Here is an 18,126-nt window from a genome sequence, read left to right as displayed (position 1 = left end):
CTGACCCACCTCCTAGAGTAATGGAAATTAAAAACAAAAATAAACAAATGGGACCTAACGAAACTGCAAAGCTTTTGCACAGCAAAGGAAATCATAAACAAGACCGAAAGACAGCCCTCGGAATGGGAGAAAATATTTGCAAATGAAGCAACTGACAAAGGATTAATCTCCAAAGTTTACAAGCAGCTCATGCAGCTCAATAACAAAAAAACAAACAACCCAATCCAAAAACAGGCAGAAGACCTAAATAGACATTTCTCCAAAGAAGATATACAGACTGCCAACAAACACATGAAAGAATGCTCAACATCATTAATCATTAGAGAAATGCAAATCAAAACTACACTGAGATACCATCTCACACCAGTCAGAATGGCCATCATCAAAAAATCTAGAAACAATAAATGCTGGAGAGGGTGTGGAGAAAAGGGAACACTCTTGCACTGCTGGTGGGAATGTGAATTAGTACAGCCACTGTGGAGAACAGTATGGAGGTTCCTTAAAAAACTAAAAATAGAACTACCATATGACCCAGCAATCCCACTATTGGGTATATACCCTGAGAAAACCATAATTCAAAAAGAGTCATGTACCAAAATGTTCATTGCAGCTCTATTTACAATAGCCAGGACATGGAAACAACCTAAGTATCCATCATCGGATGAATGGATAAAGAAGATGTGGCACATATATACAATGGAATATTACTCAGCCATAAAAAGAAACAAAATTGAGCTATTTGTAATGAGGTGGATGGACCTAGAGTCTGTCATACAGAGTGAAGTAAGTCAGAAAGAGAAAGACAAATACCGTATGCTAACACATATATATGGAATTTAAGGGAAAAAAATGTCATGAAGAACCTAGGGTAAGACAGGAATAAAGACACAGACCTACTAGAGAATGGACTTGAGGATATGGGGAGGGGAAAGGGTAAGCTGTGACAAAGTGAGAGAGTGGCATGGACATATATACACTACCAAACGTAAAATAGATAGCTAGTGGGAAGCAGCCGCATAGCACAGGGAGATCAGCTCGGTGCTTTGTGACCACATAGAGGGGTGGCATAGGGAGGGTGGGAGGAGGGGAGATGCAAGAGGGAAGAGATATGGGAACATATGTATATGTATAACTGATTCACTTTGTTATAAAGCAGAAACTGACACACCATTGTAAAGCAATTATACTCCAATAAAGATGTAAAAAAAAAAAATGAGCTGATGATAAATCACCTAGCTCTTCAGGTTGTTGTATTAAATGTTCGTAGCATGTAAAGCTCTTAGGAAGATACCTAGTGCATACTGTGTGCTCAAAAACAATAACTATGGTTATTCCACCAGAAAAATTAGTCTTGAACCATTTGAGTTTTAAATTGGAATGCATCCCTGCATAAAATATGACCATCATGAAGAAAAGAATTCTCCTTCCTTGATAGTTTCAGAGAATAGGATGCTACCAGTCTCTTTGAAACCATGTAGTAAGGAATGTGTGAAACCATGTAGTGAGGAATATAGATAGAATTGGGATAGGGAAGAGATTCTTTCCTTCACTGTAAACATAATACTTATTAAAGAAAATTTGGGAAGAATTTCAGAAAATTATAAAAATGATAGAAAATTGTTTATAATCCTACTACTACTCCAGTGCTAATAACCGTATTAGCTGAGTTCCTTCTAGTTATTTTCCCTGTGCATTAATTTTTTGGGGTACAAATACGTTATGACTACAACACATACACAGAACTGGAGGATATTTAGCCTAGAGAAGTAAACTGTTGTAGCATTCCAGGTGAGGGATGTTGGGGGCCTGGTCTAGGTTACTGTCTGTAGAAATAAAGCATAAGATCACAGACAAAGGTATTTCTGCAGTTGAATCAGCAAACTTTGGTGTGGTGGTTTCAAGGACAGGTTTTTTTAGCTCTGGCTCCTGAAAAGAAGCAGATGGAACATAGGAGGAAGAACATATTTGCTGGGGAAGATGTTTGTTTTCAACATGTTGAATTTTAGATTTGACTAGGACATCCAGATGGAAATGTCTAACAGGCATTTGAGGTATATAGCAAGGACTTGAGAGATAATCTGCCTTGGATATGAATGAGAGCACCCCAGTAAGAATGTTTAAAATAATCAAAGATGGTACCTGATTGGGCTAATTTATCTGACCTCTCAGTGTATTTAGTTCTTTAAGGGCAGGATAAGAGTCTTCATCTCTAGTACCCAGCACAGTATTGCCACATAGTAAGCTTTTGTAGCGTAAATGCATTTACTGAAACAAAGAGAAGAGGCCATTAATTTGGTCTCTGAAGAATGCCAGTGAACTTGAGGGAGTCATAGTTATCATTTATTGCCCCTTTCTTATTCAGTTTTGTTGGTGTCTAAAATTTAAATGTCTAAAGAAAAATAAGAGACTTCCATTTTTCTTTTCTGCTTCTGATGGAATTTTGTTTACATGAGGTACTTAAAATGTCATTTGGATGGCTGTAATTCATTCAGTTTCATCTTGCATTTTTAAAAAAGATGATAATGAAGATTGTTCCAGTGATTCTTCCAATGTCCAGAGTATGCTCATAGTGGACATGTTAAGGACACCTCCTTAATGTGATTAACATGTAAGGGGGGAAAACATTTAGGAATATAAAAAATATATAAATCAGTATAGGGAAAAACGTAAACATAAATAGTCATGGGGTATTGAATCTTTGAAATTGTGTAACTTGTTGGGAGTCTTATTGGAATGTCTGTGTCAGAAAATACTAGATTGGTGGCAGGAGCTTCTGAGTGGGAAGGTGGACTGTGGAAAGAATAACCTCATCTGTATGCACTATGCCCTTCTCTTTGCATACTTTAGCCAGTAGTTGGTTAATTTGCATGTGTGGTTTCAACTATCATGCTGTGTTGACTCATTCTGAAAGCTCCACGAGGATAGGCCCCCATCTCTTTCCCCCCAGTACCTAACTCCTTACTAGAGTAGGCGCTCAAAAAAGTATTTGTCAAATGAATAGAATGATGAGTTTATTCAGTAAAATGGTAAATTTATTCAGTAAGTATTTAATGAGACTTGAATGTCCTATGGAGATGGAAGGGGGTAGAAGAGTGTTAGGCCTGTAAAGATTGATAAGATAAATCTGACCTCCGGAGCATAAAATCTGCTACTGAATATAAATTTGTAAAGCCCTCTGGTTTTCAGATTAACCAATGCAGACAGTAAGTAATTTGCTGATCTAAAACAATCTCTTTCTGACATAGATTTTAATAAATTTCTTCAGAGAGATTATGTGAAATCTTTTTTATGTAACTGATAAGCACATGATTCTGCATTCCTTCTCTTCACTGTTTTAGCTAGAAAGGATTGTTGTGGGGTCAGTTTTATGATCCTGTTATTATTTTTTTTTCTTATTTTACTAAAATTTGGGATTTGATTAGATGGGGACATAATGCTTTTCTGAAAATACAGAAAGAGTCCACTTCTCTAAAGTGACTGTGATAAAGCAGCAAGATACTGAATTGAAATGGGTGTACTAAAATAGCTTAACTGGCTTGATCATTCAAGTATGCAAAGATCAGATAATCCAGTGTGTTAGTTAAGAGAGCTTTTACTGTATGTGGTATAATGGTTGATCATATATTTCCCTGTTAAGTTTGTTTGTTTGTTTTAAATAATCAAGACTAGTCAGTTCTTAATTATCAGAACAGATATAGGGGCTGTTATTGTGAAAACTGCAGAAAAAACTGCAGAAGATCAGTGGAATCCTGCAGTGCCACCACAGCTATTGGTAGTTCGCTAAGCAGAAAAATCAGAAGACAGGAAGTTAGAAGAAATTATTATTGAAGTAGCCTTAACTCCCTAGCCCAGTCAGAATGTGTGTTCTAGGGGGGGAAAACTTGCACAATTCAAGTCTTAACCTAACGAGATGTATCAGTTAAGCATAAGCAAAACCTATTCAGTTGTTAGAGGAAAGAAATATATTAATAGTAGGGAGAGCAACTTTGTGGAACCTAGAAAGAGAGACCCCAAACCAGAATTTGGCAGATTTTCCACACTGTCCAAAGAGAACAGAAGCCAGCTTTCTGTCGTCATTTGAACACATGTAATTTATCAGGCTTTATTGTGGTTGTGTTTTCCTTTTTTTTAGATTTTAAACTCACCAGATAACCTCTTATGTCAAAGTATGGGGAATGGGGACCATAGGTGGTAATATGACTGTCCCCCGTTGTAAACAAATGAACTGGCATTTGGCATGTATATTAGTTTTTGAAATAAACTTCATTAAAAATAAAAACCTCAACCTTTTATAAATTGGTAAGTATAAATTAAGCCTAATAAGTTCTACGTGTGTAGAAAAAAGAGCTGAGAGGGCTACACTCAGCAATAAGTCTCTTGTGTAAGTCAGGGATCATATTCTTATCCTTGTATACCCAGTGTATTGGCACATGGTTGGTGTTCAATTTAATGTTGTATTAATGAAACGCTACTGAATTTCAGAGATGGTAACTCCAGACCTCTAGTGAGAACAACTATAGGCGTTTTATGGCTTTATTCTTAGATTTATTCTCATGTCAAAAGAGCAGTCTGCCTTTTCTTTAACTCAGCAGAAACAATTCATTAAGTGATGAAAATAGAATCCTCTAAACAAACCAGATGCGAATCAAAACTGCAATGAGATATCATCTCACACCGGTCAGAATGGCCATCATCAAAAAAATCTACAAACAGTAAATGCTGGAGAGGGTGTGGAGAAAAGGGAACACAGTTGCACAGTTGGTGGGTATGTAAATTGATACAGCCACTATGGAGAACAGTATGGAGATTCCTTAAAAAAACTACAAATAGAACTACCATACGACCCAGCAATCCCACTATTGGGTATATACCCTGAGAAAACCATAATTCAAAAAGAGTCATGTACCAATATGTTCATTGCAGCTCTATTTACAATAGCCAGGACATGGAAGCAACCTAAGTGTCCATCAACAGATGAATGGATAAAGAAGATGTGGCACATATATACAATGGAATATTACTCAGCCATAAAAAGAAATGAAATTGAGCTATTTGTAATGAGGTGGATGGACCTAGAGTCTGTCATACAGAGTGAAGTAAGTCAGAAAGAGAAAAACAAATACCGTATGCTAACACATATGTATGGAATCTAAGGGGAAAAAAAAAGGTCATGAAGAACCTAGGGGTAAGATGGGAATAAAGACACAGACCTACTAGAGAATGAACTTGAGGATATGGGGAGGGGGAAGGGTAAGCTGTGACAAAGTGAGAGAGTGGCATGGACATATATACACTACCAAACGTAAAATAGATAGCTAGTGGGAAGCAGCCGCATAGCACAGGGAGATCAGCTCGGTGCTTTGTGACCACCTAGAGGGGTGGGATAGGGAGGGTGGGAGGGAGGGAGACGCAAGAGGGAAGAGGTATGGGAACATTTGTATATGTATAACTGATTCACTTCGTTATAAAGCAGAAACTAATACCATTGTAAAGCAATTATACTCCAATAAAGATGTTAAAAAAACAAAAAGGCAAATAAAAGGTGTATGCATCTGTTAGACAAAAAGGAAGGGGTAATGCATTTGAGAACAAAGATAGTCTTGTTTGTTTCATTGTCTTTATTTTTTTTAATAATTAAAACTCTAACTTTATTTTTTAGACCTTATTGCAATATGCAAGCAGCAAGAATGCATCAGAACATATTGTGTATCTTCTGGAGGTATATCGACTTGCCATCCAAAGCTTTGCCAGTGCTCGCCCATATTTAACTACTGAATGCGAAGATGTCCTCTTAGTGCTTGGCAGATTAGTACTGTAAGTTTAAGAACTTAAATCCCTCTTAAAATTGAGTATTTTTGGTTGTAATGTTTGCCTGACTTCTCTTTACTATGGCATCACATTGTTCAAAGCAACATCAGGGTCATACCTTTGAATGAAATTTCCTTAGCTCTGAGCCTTTATATTCACATTTTCAGGAGATAAAGTATAAGTGAAGGTCCAGCCAAGCAACATAATCTTTAATTGCCTCAAGTCTCTTTTCCTACTCAGGCTTAGAATGATGCATTTTCTCTCTGTCCTTAGGAATAGATCAAGTGAAGTGACAAGAGTATCTGGAAGCTGTGGTGGTCTTTGAGGAACACTTTGGGGGGAAATGCTGTGAAATTCTGCAATACAATTATATTATTTGAACTAAGAATTATACTAGCAGAAAATATCAGGGTACAGTATAAGATTACCATCCCAAGGGTCCATGATAATCTAGCTGCTGTTTTAATATTTGGCTGCCTAATAGCAGACAGAGTTACACCTTTAATGTATTTATTTGCAAATTGAAAAAATACAACAGCTGTTAGTTTTTAGTTGTGGAATCACCTTGATTCAGTTTGCAGATTGTTTGGTGGGATAAATTCTAGTCTGGGTGGTCCATTTTATTTTTCTCTGGTCTTACCTGTTTTCCTTCCTATTTTCCCAAACCCCAAACCTCTAACTTTATACTTTATTTTGCAACATAAACATTCCTGGTTTTATAATCCCATTATTCCTCCTCTAAAGCCTCATAGTTTTTCTTTTTTCTCTTTTTTAAAGTTGAAAATATAACAATGTTGAATGAAAATTTGAAGAGTGAGAAACAAATTTAAAATAGTCTAAATAAATGTAAAATTTATATTCAGTATCACTGTCATACTGTACTTGATTATGACTATAACCACCGTTATGTACTGACTTAGTTATTCATATTCTAGGAGTTGCTTTGAATTACTGCTTTCAGTGTCTGAAAGTGAACTGCCATGTGAAGCCTGGGTACTCTTCCTTCAGTCTTTACAGGTGAGTTGATGTGGCCTCAAAAAAGGTCTCTGTTTAGGTATTCAAGATATGTAGTTAATTTCTCCCAGCAAACTAAAATTGGAAACTTAGAACAAAAACAAATTCATTATATATTGGTAGTAAGTTCATGAAATGAGGAGGCCTTCCAGATGAAGGGAGTGTGCTAAAAGTTTTTTTTTTCCTTATCATTTGGTTTTGTTAGCCTTTACATAGCTTAGAAACAACAAAAAAAGTTTTCATTCTTCAGACACAAAGTTTTAGGCAGAATAAAGCTATTAAAAATGTAAAATTGTATATGTTTATAAGGTAGCAGTATTTGCTTCATTGATAGTACACTTATCTAGTAATTTCCCCCTAACACTTCAGGGACTTACAGTGCTAAGTCTCTTAAACCGTCAAAATAGTCATCAGAGATTCTGTGCATGCATTTTCAACAGGAGAGCTACGTTGGCTCTTACATTGGCTTGATTATCAGAATTCTTAGATGAGCAGATCAGAAAGTAGCAAGTTGGGGAGGGGAGAGTAAGGTAGGAGGAAAAACAATAGGAAGCAAATTTGCCTGTTACCAGTAGAGATAGAAAAACTATTTAAAGAAAATAGACATAATTAAGTAAATAGCTACCATTCATTTATTATCATTAATTATGTACCAAACAGTACTCTACATTGTTTTTACATTTTGTATCTTTTAATCAAATTGCAAACCTTATACCGTAGAGATCATTTGAATCTCCATTTATAAATGGGGAGACAGGCATAGAGAGGTGAATTAGCTTGCCCAAAGTTACACCTAGATTAATACCTAGAGCTTGCTTTGTTTAACTGCTTCCTCGAGGACACAAACTCCATAGTAGCTTGCACTTGTTTCATGAAGGCATAAGTAAAGATTTGCATGTTAACAGACACACCTCGTTATCTGGAAGTTTCTTTCCTCTAGGATAAAAAATCCAAAATGAAATGATATAATGTTAATCTTTAGATTTTCTGTTTGAGGAGAAGAATTCTTTGTCATGCTCTTGGCCTGATTTAATCCCTGTAATGTCCTAACTCTTCACATATTCATACAGCTGCTGTTAAAATCATCTTTCATACAGAGCATGTTGATTTTGTCATTCTGCCTGCCAGTAGTTTTGTCCTGGCATACGACATTCTAGAAGGGCAAGTGTACTTATTCTTATTAAGGCTGTTACTATTATTATTAGTAGTATCCTTTGAAGAGAGAATACTCTCATATTTCTTCATTCTTTTCTTAGATTGTATGCCTGAATAAAATATTTGCCTTCCCTCCGACCTGTGTAACTTTGCCCGGTATTTATCAGACATTTAGGATATATATATTCACATTTCTGAATATGTGTTTAATAAATGCAGTAGAGGTACAGATAAATATAAGACATGGTCCCTGTAGAAACCTGAAACATAAAACCTTGAGGTTTTCTTATTTTAGGTGATAAATGGGTAAGGCAGCAGGTAGTTTTGAGGATACTTTTGGTAAGAGAATAGTTTTACAAGAGCAGGCCACAGAGAGAATTCTCAACCACTGTTTATAGCTGTGTAACCCTTCCAGACCTTTTCATTATGGTTATAAAAATACGTTCTGAAATGAAATTTTAAATAAAAATGAGATCCTGTTTTTTTGCAACTTATTTTAACTTAATGATTTTAACATGGACATGTATCTAGGATTGCATATGTAGTTCTCCCTTGATGACTGCCTGGGATTCTGTTATGTGGTTGCACCATAAATTATTTGGCCAAATCTCTTTGCTGTTTATTGTAAACAGTGGTAGAGTGAACATCTTGTGCTAGTATTTCTGTATTGTAGATTTCAAGATACGGATAGTTTTACCTTAAAAAAGAAACAAATCTAAGTTTTTAAATTACTTTTAAAATTCCACCATAGTTTTTAAGGACTCTATTTAATGTTATTTTTTATTTTTTTAAAGTGCCTGCCTCCCTCCCTCCCTCCCTTCATTCATTCCTTCCTTCTTCTCTCTTCATTCATTCATTCATTTATTCATTCATTGGCTGCACTGTGAGGCTTGTGGGATCTTACTTCCCTGACCAGGGGTTGAACCCATGCCCCCTGCAGTGGAAACGCAGAGTCCTAACCACTGGACCACCTAATGTTATTTTTTAAAAGTAACTTTGCTATAATATATATATGTGTATGTGTATATATATGTAATAAAGGATTACACATCATTCTTACTCAGAATAAACTGTATTTTGAACAGATGAAAAATTAAAAAATTGTTTTTGTTTTTAACCCAAACAGTGGCTTTTTATTTTAGTTGCTATGTATCATGGGGGTGACAGTGTTCTGCTAAAGTGTAATGGTATAGGGCTGTTAGGTATTACAAATATGTTAACCAGACACAGCACATTCTGACATAGAATCTTCATCTTCACTGCAAAGTAAATGCCTGTTGTCCTAAGTTAAGGAAAAAGAAGCCTGAGGACAGGTCAAGCCATTAAAGGAAAATTATAGCATTTAAATATTGCTGTTAGTTAACTGTTATTTGGAAATATCACTTTCAGTGTCAGTTTTAAAACCTTTCTTAGCAGAAGATAACTCAGTATATGGTGCGTGTGTGTGTGTGTGTGTGTGTGTGTGTGTGTGTGTGTGTGTGTATGTGTATGTGTATTAAAACCCTGTCGTTCTGACATGAAAATTAAGGGGAAAAAAGCGAACTTTATTTTTTATATTTCATTTAGGTGAATATAAGATTATAGTCTTAGGTCTGTGAACATTTTTAACCTATATTTTATTTTCCAAAGAAATACTGCTACCAGTGAAAGCTTATGTTCCTTGAGAATTTCAGCAGTCTAAAATAAGGGAAAACAAGTTAAAATTTTAGAATATGGAAACAACCAATAATCCTCACTAGTAAGAAAGGACAGTGAGATATATGCTTAATTATTTATGTCAAGTTAAATTTCTGACCCCTTACCTCCCCGCCCTTTGTGTATATAAGTATTTTAAAGAATAAACTATTGGCAGTTATATTTTGTTTGTTTTCTGAGGAGATAGAATGACAGCTAATAACTTGCATTTCCATGACTTTTAGCTAGAGCCATCTGTCATTTTTCTGTGTACTTTTTAAATTTTTTGGCTGCACAGCATGTGAGATCACAGTTCCCCCACCAGGGATTGAACCTGCGGCCCCTGCTTTGGTAGCACAGAGTCCCAACTGCTGGACCTCCAGGGAAGTCCCTGGAGCCATCTATCATTTTTAAAGTCCTTTGATAGAAGAATTTAAACAATTAAAAAGATATATAACAATAGATGTCATTAAGTCATACTTCTGTTAGAAGGAATAGGTTGCCTGTGTGAATACTGCAGAATCTTTTTAAAAAAAAGAAATCTGTGCCAGTGGCCTTAAAATAATTGAGTAATTCAAGGATGGAAATTGAATTGTGATCATTTTACCTAGGAGAATTCAGGAAAACATTTTAAAGGTACTCTTTAACTTAGTGAAAATGCCCTAGTTTCATTTTTTAAAAAGCAGCAACAGAATTTCACAAAACTTTGAGGATAGTTTTTTTTCTGCTTATTTATTTTTAGGAAATCCAAGATATAGGTCTTTTCATAGACATTCAGATATATTGAAAGGGCAAAATGACTTTTTATATTGTTTATATTGCCTGTTTTCTGGATATGCTTTTTTTTCTTCTTTTTTTTAAAGGAGTCACATGATGCATTATTGGAATTTGGGAATAATAACCTACAAATACTGGTTCACGTTACCAAGGAGGGGGTGTGGAAAAACCCTGTTCTTCTTAAAATTCTGTCTCAACAGCCAGTAGAAACAGAAGAAGGTAAGCTTAAAACTATACTGACTATTGAAGGAGGATTTAGTTCTAAGAGAATTAAAATTTTTTTCTCTGTTAAAATTTTGTGAATTTCACCTGTGTATCTATAACCAATCGTTCTCTTATCCTTTGAATAGTAAAAACTAACCATTAGCACTTAATGTTTTGCTTAAGGATTCTTGAATATTTATGTAGTGTTTTAAAAGTATCCCTTTATACTTGTTTTTAAATGTTGCATTGACTGACAATGTTTATGCAGAGTTCCTGAGATAGAAATTAATAATCTGCTTCCAGTCCTTGGTATATAGTAGAGCTTTGCTTATAATGATATTTTGTTTACTGGTTACTACAGCTGAGGATTATGAAAAAAAATTACTTCTTATTTTAAATTTATGAAACATTGGAATTTAGCGTTTTTATAGAGATATGCAAAGAAAGAAAATTCTTACAAAGTTGTCAGTTTAAGTCCAGAAGATTTATGGGTTTGAGTTGACATAGTTGACATTTGCATTTTAGACACACAAAATATCTCATTTTATATGTCCAACAATTATGATTTCATTTGCTTTAAGTTAGTGGAAAGTTAAAAAAAGGATCACATTCTGTTAAGTATGTTTCTGGGATAAGAATGAGTTTCAGAACAGTTTTTATTTACACTTTAGATAGATCTTTTTTTAATTTTTATTTTATTAAAAAATTTTTTTAAAATTTATTTTTGGCTGCATTGGATCTTTGTTGCTGCGCGCGGGCTTTCTCTAGTTGCGGCGAGCAGGGGCTACTCTTCTTTACGGTGCATGGGCTTCTCATTGTGGTGGCTTCTCTTGTTGCAGAGCACAGGCTCTAGGCATGCGGGCTTCAGTAGTTGCGGCACGGAGGCTCAGCAGTTGTGGCTCGCGAGCTCTAGAGCACAGGCTCAGTAGTTGTGGTGCATGGGCTTAGTTGCTCCACGGCATGTGGGATCTTCCCAGACCAGGGCTCGAACTCGTGTCCCCTGCATTGGCAGGTGGATTCTTAACTGCTGCGCCACCAGGGACGTCCCATTTTTTATAGATCTTTAGTTCAGTTCTCAGGACAGGCCTTTTGAATGTTGATATCTTAAAATATTACAGTTAGCTTATTCATTCACCAAGTTTGATCACCTATTATTGTATACATGCTGTTTGGGTTTTTCTGTATAGTCAGAAGATTGATAATAAGAGTGTTTAGATTTTCTCTTGGTCCCTTTCCTCTGATAATTCTACTGCTTATCAGTTACACGGACAAGAAAAAAATGAATAAGGAGAATAGCTGTTAAACAGAAAATAGATTGCTATTTATTGTTTTCTGTTGAGGTTCCCAGTAAATGGCATCCTTTTGTAAATATAGGCAGGTGGAGGCTAAATTATTGCCTTTATTATTATTAAAAGTTGTTAGAGGACAGGGCCAAATAGTTGCAAAAGGATCCCAGAATTAGGCAGATCCCAGTCCAGATAAGGCTCCAGGAGTGAAGAATGCATGACCTTTGTAGATAGGCCCAAGCCCCAGAGGGAAAAGATGGAGTTGCATTAAATGTCCCCAATTTATTTTCCCCAACGTACTAATCAAATATATCCCTCCCACCCCAGGAGTTAACAGTACTCAATTTCTTTTCACATAGAAAAAATCAAGAAATGGGGAGAAGCACTGTTTACCTAATATCCCATGGTATCCTATATATTCAATAAAGATTAAGTTAAGTACCCACTATCTATAAACTAAATGGGTATAGGTTACCTACATATGTAAGGAATTTTTCTGAGAACCACAGCATAAGTGGTGGGCAGCCTGTTGCCTGCTTACTTCTGCAACTGGCCCTTACTAATTTCAGGTCAACAGATTTAGAAAGCCTCCTTTATAGCTCCATTGCCCTTGCAGCCCAGATATCAACATATTTGATGCTAGAAAGCAGTGACTATCATTTCATTAATTGCCTTTTTTCAATAACATAGTAATCAGAAGCATAAAAGTACAAAGTGTTTAGCCTCCCAAGTAACTCAATAAATGCTTTTTGGTTTAGTTTTTTGAATTAAAAAAAAAGTGTATAAGAATTTTATTTTTCCTGCCACAAATTCTTGAATTTTGTAACCCCGTCCCCACCAAAAAACAGTTATTACTGAAGTACGTAATAAGTGCCAATTGTTGACACTTCTGCCTGCCATGATCGTCAGGGAAATGAGCAGGTCCTCCCACCCAGGTATCAAACACCTTTCTACCTCAGGTCACCCCAGCAGCCTACCACAAAACATAGGGCTGGCAAGACCAAGCCCAGCCCCACTGATGGTTCCTGACTTGAGCCCCAGTGCCCACAAACCACCCCTGGTTCCAACGGTGATGGCAGCAGCCCACAGCCCTAAAGACCTCAGGCCCATCAACCTTGGAGACCCCCCTTCCACTGTACTAGAGTGGTTCCAACTAGAGGAAACCCAGAGCTACCATCTGGTATCTGCTAGTTTTTCCAGCTGACCTGTGCCCTACCCAGCACCCTCCTTCCCCCCTTAATTCATGACATCAAAGCACTGGCTTTTCCCCATTTTTCTTGAGACTCAGGAGGGCCAAAGCAGCAGCCTTTTGTTCTTTTTTTTCTCTCCCCTACCAAGGGTTGAAGGAAGAGATCCATCCTAATTGTTCAGAGGTACTAACTTCCTCCCCTAAATCAAGCTGAGAAGGAACCAGCCAGCTCTTACTTCTTCCTGGTGGTTTTTCTTTCCCACCCCAGTTCATTTTTTCCCTTCTACTACCTACCTCTGAAGCCATTTTATGAATTATCATGTGCCACCTGAGCCTTCAGTAAAAACAAAAACACTCTCTTCTGTTAAAAAAGAAAACAAAATTTTTAGCTGGACCTTAAATGTTACCATTTTTTACATGTTGAAGTATATATGAGGTAAACTGTCATGATGTTTGCACCTTACTTTTAAGTGGCTGAGAAAAAGAAAAGCTAGATAAAGAAATATGGCAAAACAGTTCAATTGTTGAACCTAGATGGAGGAGAGGGAGGGTATATGATTAAACATTTTTTTTGTATTAAAATGTTTAGAAAAAATAATATACAGAAGGGATCACAGTTGGGAGTGAGACATCTTAGTGTACACTTCATTGTGTCATTTTAAATATTGAAATGTATGTATGGATTTCCTTTTTAAAAATACAGTTAAGTATTGATTTTAACATAACTTAAAATGATTTTTAAAATGCAAGTCTGATCTGTGTGTTAAAAATTGATATAGTGGTTTAACTGTGGCTGTAATATGTTGAGTAAAATAGTTTTACCTCATAGAAATAATAGCTACAATTTATAGAGTGCCTGCTATGTGATGGGCATGGTATTAGTGCTTTCTATCTCCTGTAATCCATTAAACAGGCAAGAGATTACACATGCCCAAGGCCGTGTAGTTAAAACTGTGGAGGCAGGATCTGGGCCCAGATGAGGAGATATCTAAAAGTTTTTGATTGACTAAAGTGATAACCATTGGTTGCTAAATACATGGTTTTATTAAACATCTGTAATATATAAAGCGTTGTGCTTAGCGCTGTAGGGAATACAAAAGTTAACAAGGCATGGTATTTGTACACAAATTGCTGACAGTGTAATAAGGGGGATATCAGGGACAAATAATAGCAAGTAGTATTGAGCATTTACTCTGCCTGGCCCTGTGCTTCGTGTCTTACTTGCATTCCGGTATTTCATTTATGATTCTTTCATCTCTTTGGGGTAGATATTACTAACCTTTTCATAGATGAAGAAACTTGAGGCTCAGACAGGTCTACTAATTTCCAAGGGCTTCACAGCTAGTATATGTGAGAGTCATGATTCAGCCTCAGTTCTGTGATTCCACAACCTGAGATCTTAACCTTCATACACTCTAATCATTTATTATTGTACTTAAAGAGAAAACTAAGTGTGGCAAAAGAAGTAAAATGCTGTGGGAATTTAGAAGGGAGTGGCTTGTATAGATAATGTGCCTGTTTTCAGGTGTGAGATTTGTGAAAATGCATACAAGTTGGTAGAGCAGATAAATAGAGCATAATCTGATATTAGGCAGTTTAGGATGTAGGGGCCAGATGTGGCAGGAAATAATATGGAGGAACTAGGTTGGAGAGAATTTTAAAAAGAATTGCTAGGACACAGTAACTAAGTTGATTTCCTTAGGAAAGGAGTTGGCAAGGAAGGATAATGCCAAAATTTCATTTATTTATGATTGAGAGAATACCATTACTGAAAATAGAAGTAAGGAACAAGGAGCTATTTGAGATATGATTGTGAGTTCATTTTGTGGGATTTAGTGCTTGTGGGACTAAAATAGAGAAAAGTCCAAATGCAAATGATCTATTTTCTGTCCATGCCTTTTGACCTTGACTGTGTATTAGAGTATCTATGGAATTTAAAACCAAAACACACACACACCCCCCCAAGGTCCAGGCACTACCTGCTAAATCAAAATCTCCAGGGTTGGAGCTCTGGAATACAGACCTTTTTGAAGTGCCACAGGAAACAGGCACCTTCCACCTATAAGTGCTGGGAGTGTAAATTGGTACACTCTCTGGAGATTAATTTGGCAGTAATTTCACTTCTAGGAATTTTTGCTATAGATACAGTCGTGCATGTGTGAAATGGCCTTTGTACAGGACTGTAGATTGTAGCATTATTGACAGTTGTCAAAGATTGGAAACAACTTGCAAGTGTATCAGGAGGGGATTGGTTAAATTAATTATATCCCTACAGTGGAACAATGCTTATTTGTTAAAAGTATTGAGGTAGCTCTCAATGTACAGTGATGTGATAGAATGACCTGTATGATATAGTAAGTGGGAAAAGAAATACGTCTTCTGTACTAAGAATGTTTCTGGAAGGATAAACAAAAAATTGGAAATGATTATTGTTTCTTGGGGAGAGAGACTAGGGGACTGGAGTCAGAGTAGGAGGGAGACAACTTTTAACTGTATACGTTTTGGTGTGCCTTTTGAATTTTGTGTCGTTTGCATATATGGTGTTACCCATTTTTTTACAAAAGAGAATTTTTAAATCTCTACAGTTGATTCTGATGTGTAGTTAAGATTGGGCCAGTGGTCTCTCCCTCCCCTCCCCACCGTCCTGGTGGTTTATCATTAATATTAATGATTTCTATTCCACATGTGGCCTGTAGACCTAGTAGCATGGCTATTACCTGAGAGGCTTATTAGAAAAGCACAGTCTCAGGTCCCATCCCAGACCTACTGAATTAGCATCTGCATTCTACTACAATTCCCCTGGTGATTCAGAAGGCACTTTTGAGTTTAAGGAACACCGTTTTAGGTGAACCACCTAAAGCAGTTTGTTTGCTTGCCACTCATCTTGACATGTATATTCCCACCTCTGTTCTTTAAATAATACTGTGTAACGATGCCACACACTTGTTAAGTATTTACTATTTGTAAATCGAGGGCTTGTCCAGAACACTGTACAAATCTGTGTTCAGGTGCTTAATATTGAGTACTGCTCAGAGCAGCATTTTCCAAAGTGTGTACTGAACCAGGAACGTAGATTTTACGTTGTGCTAATGATATGTGTAAAAGGGTTCTCTGGTCAAATCAGTTTGGGAAACCTTGGGTTAAATAAAAGTGAACAGTTTTCTTCATTGCAGGACTGTTCAGAGATTTGACCAAGGAATCCTTTTTTTTTCTAGGACTATCTCTCAGGTCTTTTGGTCGGTGGAACACACTTTGAGAAATGCCTGGTTTAGAGGAAAGACCACCACTGGCTTTGGAATCCTTGGCAAGTTACCTAATTTCTCTGAGTATTAATTTTCCTAACCTTAAACTGGGGATAACAATACTTGCCTTGGTGGTGGTGTGAAGAATAAATGAGAGGTATATAAAAACAGTCAGCTTAAAGCTTGGTACCTCATAAGTGTACAAGTGGTAGTTGTTAATATTACACAGGATACTTGCCTTTTTGCCTTGTACTTAAGTTTATAGTTCATTTCATTGTTCCTTACTATCCTTATAAGAAAGTGAGGGAGGAGAAGGTGAAAGAATGAATTTTGATGAAATGTTAGTAGTAGCTTTTTTAAAAGGTATGGTGTTCAAAATAAAACTACTAAGTAATGTGGGAATAATTAGCAACATTAATTTTGCTCTTTGCTCTGTTAGATGAGTACTGAGATCAGAATAAACTTCCAGTTATATCAGCTGACTTTTTGTCCACTAAAAATAAGCAACAACAGAAGATATCAAACTTTCATCTTTACAACCTTGACATGTAATGTGGTATGTTATCAAACTGTTTTATTTTTCCTTTTTTCTAGTCAATAAATTGATTGCACAAGAAGGACCTTTCTTTCTGCAAATGCGAATAAAACATTTGTTGAAATCTAACTGCATCCCCCAGGCTACTGCTTTATCAAAACTATGTGCAGAATCTAAAGAAATTTCAAATGTGTCATCTTTTCAGCAAGCCTATATGACGTGCTTATGTTCCATTCTTCCTAATGAAGATGCTATTAAGGAGGTAAGTAAAGCAAATAACTGCTGTTGTCATTCACACTAACTATGAATTTAATAGATTTTAATAATTGTTGTATGCCAGGCTGAAATTCCCAAGACTCATTTTTTTTCAGGCTATGAAAAGTACCATTTTAATTGTATATTTAACTGTTCAACAGATTGGATATAAAGTTATGTCTTGTAGGTGGATTTGAAAAGTAGATAATTAAAGAATATGCAGATGAATGTTTATATATTTGGGTGATGGTTTGCTTTGAAATCTTTAAATATGAAAGTTGCTTTTTCTTCTTAAACTAATGATTTCTCTCTGGGAAATGTGGAAATTATTAATACTGGTGTCAAGAGATAAACTAAAGAGAATGGCAGTTAACTTTATTTAAGTTAGTTTATATATTTAACTCTAAGCAGAAAGGTGTAGGACTTTAGAAGCCATGAATACATTTTGAACAATGATTAAGCAGACAAACAGGGTTTTTTTTTTTAACCTGAATCATTGTTTTCCTTAGAAAAGTTGGAATTAGTTTTCTCTAAGAGTTTTTGATAAATTATACAGAGAAAATGAGGAATTCCAAGGCTATATTCCATCATCTACCTTTAATTCTCTTACCTGCCATTCAGGTCTTACATATAGATTCTCATTTTACCTTTACACTGAACTTTCTTATTAAATGTGGGAATCCCAAGGATCTGGTTCTATGCTATAGTAATTCTTAACCTTTTATGACAATTTCAGCTGTAAATATCTTACTCTCCAAATGAAACTCTCCACCTTTCCACTTCACTCCCTTTAATATTCAGACTCCACCAGGACCAACAGTCTATCAGTCTGATCAGCTTTTCACTCTCCTTACTCTGCTTTTCCATAGTCAATCATTATTAGCACTCCTTTGCATACACCCTCAATTCCTCTGCTGGTCTCTCCCTTAATTGTACTTCTTTGACTAACCTGTATCCTCATTATCCCTTCATCTCCACCTGTTTTGT

At 36.1% G+C, this 18,126-nt stretch overlaps 1 protein-coding gene across 1 annotated transcript in view; it reads left to right on the top strand.

Moving 5' to 3' along the window:
- Window positions 1-18,126, top strand: part of RLF (RLF zinc finger) — an 83,257-nt gene that overhangs the window by 26,424 nt on the left and 38,707 nt on the right. Inside the window, exons 2-5 of the mRNA XM_060140440.1 lie at window positions 5,660-5,814; window positions 6,744-6,825; window positions 10,515-10,647; window positions 16,944-17,146. Coding sequence (XP_059996423.1) covers window positions 5,660-5,814; window positions 6,744-6,825; window positions 10,515-10,647; window positions 16,944-17,146 — 573 coding nt within the window. The remainder of the gene's footprint in view (window positions 1-5,659; window positions 5,815-6,743; window positions 6,826-10,514; window positions 10,648-16,943; window positions 17,147-18,126) is intronic.

The sequence above is a fragment of the Lagenorhynchus albirostris genome, chromosome 2 (assembly GCF_949774975.1).
Source record: "Lagenorhynchus albirostris chromosome 2, mLagAlb1.1, whole genome shotgun sequence".
Taxonomy (NCBI): Eukaryota; Metazoa; Chordata; class Mammalia; order Artiodactyla; family Delphinidae; genus Lagenorhynchus; species Lagenorhynchus albirostris.
This window is presented reverse-complemented; position numbering and strand designations above follow the sequence as displayed.